The sequence below is a fragment of the Cebus imitator genome, unplaced genomic scaffold (genome assembly GCF_001604975.1).
Source record: "Cebus imitator isolate Cc_AM_T3 unplaced genomic scaffold, Cebus_imitator-1.0 Scaffold417, whole genome shotgun sequence".
Classification (NCBI taxonomy): domain Eukaryota; kingdom Metazoa; phylum Chordata; class Mammalia; order Primates; family Cebidae; genus Cebus; species Cebus imitator.
In genome coordinates, this window is record NW_016107732.1 from 478,615 (window position 1) to 482,137 (window position 3,523).

The following is a 3,523-nucleotide window of genomic DNA, read 5'->3' on the forward strand; positions in this document are numbered from 1 at the left end:
ACCAGGATGGTCTCGATCTCTTGACCTCGTGATCTACCCGCCTCGGCCTCCCAAAGTGCTGGGATTACAGGCTTGAGCCACCGCGCCCGGCCCGTATGGGTTTTTTTTTTGTCTTATTTATTTTTTATTTTTTTGTCTCTTCTTTTGGCAACTTGATGGAAGTGAGCACTTTCAATAGATTGTATGTTTTTCTAGTCTTTTCAGGTTGCTACTTTTCAGGGTTGTATTGAATTTATATATCAGTTTTGGGAGAATTGATAACTTTATATTATTATTTATTAACTTTATATTATTAATTCCTGGTAACTCGCAGAACATTCATGTAAATATTCATGTAAACATTCATGTAAATAACTCCTGGTAACTCACAGAACATTCATGTAAATATTTACCATTTTTAAAATAAGTGTAATTTTCTCTTTCCAAGATCTACTCTAGGCTGGGCATGGTGACTCATGCCTGTAATCCCAGCACTTTGGGAGGCTGAAGATACTATTTCATCTTCTTTTTCTCACTGAAATGCTGATTTTGTTTCTTCTTCTTCTTTCTTTTTTCTTCTTTCTTCTTTCTTTTCTTCTTCTTCCTTCTTCGTCTTCTTCTTTTCTTCTTCTTTTTTTTCTTTTTTGCGAGATGGAGTCTTGTTCTGTTGCCCAGGCTGGAGTGCAGTGGCATGATCTTGGCTCACAGCAACCTCTGCCTCCTGGGTTCAAGTGATTCTCCTGCCTCAGCCTCCCGAGTAGCTGGGATTACAGGCACACGCCACCACACCTGGCTCATTTTTGTAGTATTTTTAGTAGAGATGGGGTTTCACCATATTGGCCAGGTTGGTCCTGAACTTCTGACCTCAGGTGATCCATCTGTCTTGGCCTCCCAAAATGCTGGGATTACAGGTGTGAGCCACTGTGCCTGGCCTCTGTTTCTTCTATACTGCCATCTCTAATAAGCCTTTTTGTGTATTGTATTCCTTCCAGGTGACAGCACAAAACCCAAGACCACAGAGTCTACTTTTTCTCACCTGACCTTGTCTGAGGAAGTGTTACTCCAGAATCAACTGACACAGGGAGCCTCAAAGGACTCCCAATTAGGGCAAGTGAAGGATCAGCATGGAACATCTGAAATGCAGGAAGTTCGCTTGAAAGTAGGGATAGACCCCCAGAGGGAGAAGCTCCTGGAGAAAATGAGTTTTGAACGTGGTGGTTTGGGGTCAGATGATGGTATATGTTCAAGGATTATACAAAAACAAGTTTCAGCGGAAGACGATCTCTATGAATGTGATTCACACGGACCAGTTACAGATTCCTTGATTCACGAAGTGAAAAATTCCTGTAAATGTGAGGAATGCGGGAAAGTGTTTAAAAAGAATTCCCTCCTTGTTCAACATGAACGGATTCACACTCGAGTGAAGCCTTATGAATGCAAAGAGTGTGGAAAAACCTTTAGCAGGAGCACTCATCTTCTTCAGCACCACATCATCCACACTGGGGAGAAGCCCTATAAGTGCATGGAGTGTGGAAAGGCCTTTAACCGCAGCTCACACCTCACACGGCACCAGCGGATTCACACTGGAGAGAAACCGTATAAGTGCAGTGAATGTGGAAAGGCCTTCACTCACCGCTCCACTTTTGTCTTGCATAACAGGAGCCATACTGGAGAAAAACCATTTGTGTGCAAAGAATGTGGCAAAGCCTTTCGAGATAGGCCGGGTTTCATTAGACACTACATCATCCACACGGGAGAGAAGCCCTATGAGTGCATTGAGTGTGGGAAGGCCTTCAACCGTAGGTCATACCTCACATGGCACCAGCAGATTCACACTGGAGTGAAACCCTTTGAATGCAATGAGTGTGGAAAAGCCTTTTGTGAGAGTGCAGACCTCATTCAACACTATATTATCCACACTGGGGAGAAGCCCTATAAGTGCATGGAGTGTGGAAAGGCCTTCAACCGTAGGTCACACCTCAAGCAGCACCAGCGGATTCATACTGGGGAGAAGCCTTATGAATGCAGTGAATGTGGAAAGGCCTTTACACACTACTCCACTTTTGTCTTGCATAAAAGGACCCACACTGGAGAAAAACCCTATGAATGCAAAGAATGTGGAAAAGCCTTTAGTGATAGGGCAGACCTCATTCGACACTTCAGTATCCACACTGGAGAGAAGCCCTATGAGTGTGTGGAGTGTGGGAAGGCCTTCAGTCGCAGCTCACACCTTACGAGGCACCAACAGATTCACACTGGAGAGAAACCCTATGAATGTATCCAGTGTGGCAAAGCCTTTTGCCGGAGTGCAAACCTTATTCGACACTCCATCATTCACACTGGAGAGAAGCCGTATGAGTGCAGTGAATGTGGAAAGGCTTTTAATCGCAGCTCATCACTCACACATCATCGAAGGGTTCATACTGGAAGAAACCCTACCATTGTAACAGATGTGGTAAGACCTTTCATGACTGCACAGACTTCAGTCAACATCCACAAACTCCTATTAGGGAAAGAGTTTTTGAATATCACCACTAAAGAAAATCTTTGGTGAAAGAAAACATCTTACCATCTGGCCATTCCTACTAGAGAGAAACTTCATAAGCATCCTCTCTTTGAAAAAACCTGTCATAGATTATCATTTGTCATCTAAACAATCATGTTAGAAATTGAACCAGCCTAGAGTCTTATTCTCCATCTGAGAATTCACCCATGAGAGAGACCCAGTGGTTACTATGCAGTTAGGAAAACCTTCAGTCACATCTTTCTTCTTAGTTTACAGGGAAATGTTATCTCAGGGATATTTAAACAAAGGAAGAGGAGACATAGGAAAAGAAAGAAAACAGCTTCTTTTAGACTTGTCTGACAAGCCTATGGCAATTTGTCATCCCTTTGTTATTTTATATGGGAGAGGGAAATGTTTCAGAAACAAAAGATTTAATCCCGTATATTTTTCCTATGTGTGCATTCACTGCTGTCCGGTGTCAGAACAGTTAGACAAACGAGGGTTTGAAAACATTTTGTGAAAGCCTGCTTAGTCCTGCAACATTTTTTCCAGTCTCAAGGTACAGGAGCATACATCTTTATGAAAAACATCGAGGCTTAAGTTATAAAATACCTTTATAAGGAGATGGGGATGCGCCTATGTTTGGGCACATTTTATAGTCCACTTCAGATGCTTGTTTAAAAAATAACTTTCACCATGTGTCTCTACCCAATACACATACTTCTTGATGTGAATTTACTTATTTCTTTTTCTTGGGATGGGGATGATAGTATAATTGTTTGTGCACAGTGAAATCCTGGGAATCTTAGTTTTTTCCTATGATTGTAGCTTCTCAGCTTCTTTACCTCTCCTTTGAGAGAGTTAGGTCCACCTCAACCATTTTCTAAAAGTCAAATTAGGGCCAAAACAAAATACAGTATATAGCTGAATTCATTTAAAAGATCATGATGAACTCAAAAAAACAAACACATAGAAGGAATGTCATTTTTAATCTTTTAAATAAGAGTGTGTGGGCCGGGCGCGGTGGCTCACGCCTGT

The 3,523-nt window shown here is 42.0% G+C and overlaps 1 protein-coding gene across 1 annotated transcript in view; it reads left to right on the forward strand.

The window, feature by feature from the left end:
- The window catches only part of ZNF543 (zinc finger protein 543), an 11,240-nt gene extending 8,174 nt beyond the window's left edge, over positions 1-3,066 (forward strand). The window contains exon 4 of the mRNA XM_017509579.1: positions 972-3,066. Coding sequence (XP_017365068.1) covers positions 972-2,533 — 1,562 coding nt within the window. The 3' untranslated portion in view covers positions 2,534-3,066. The remainder of the gene's footprint in view (positions 1-971) is intronic.
- The last annotated feature ends 457 nt before the right edge of the window (positions 3,067-3,523 follow it).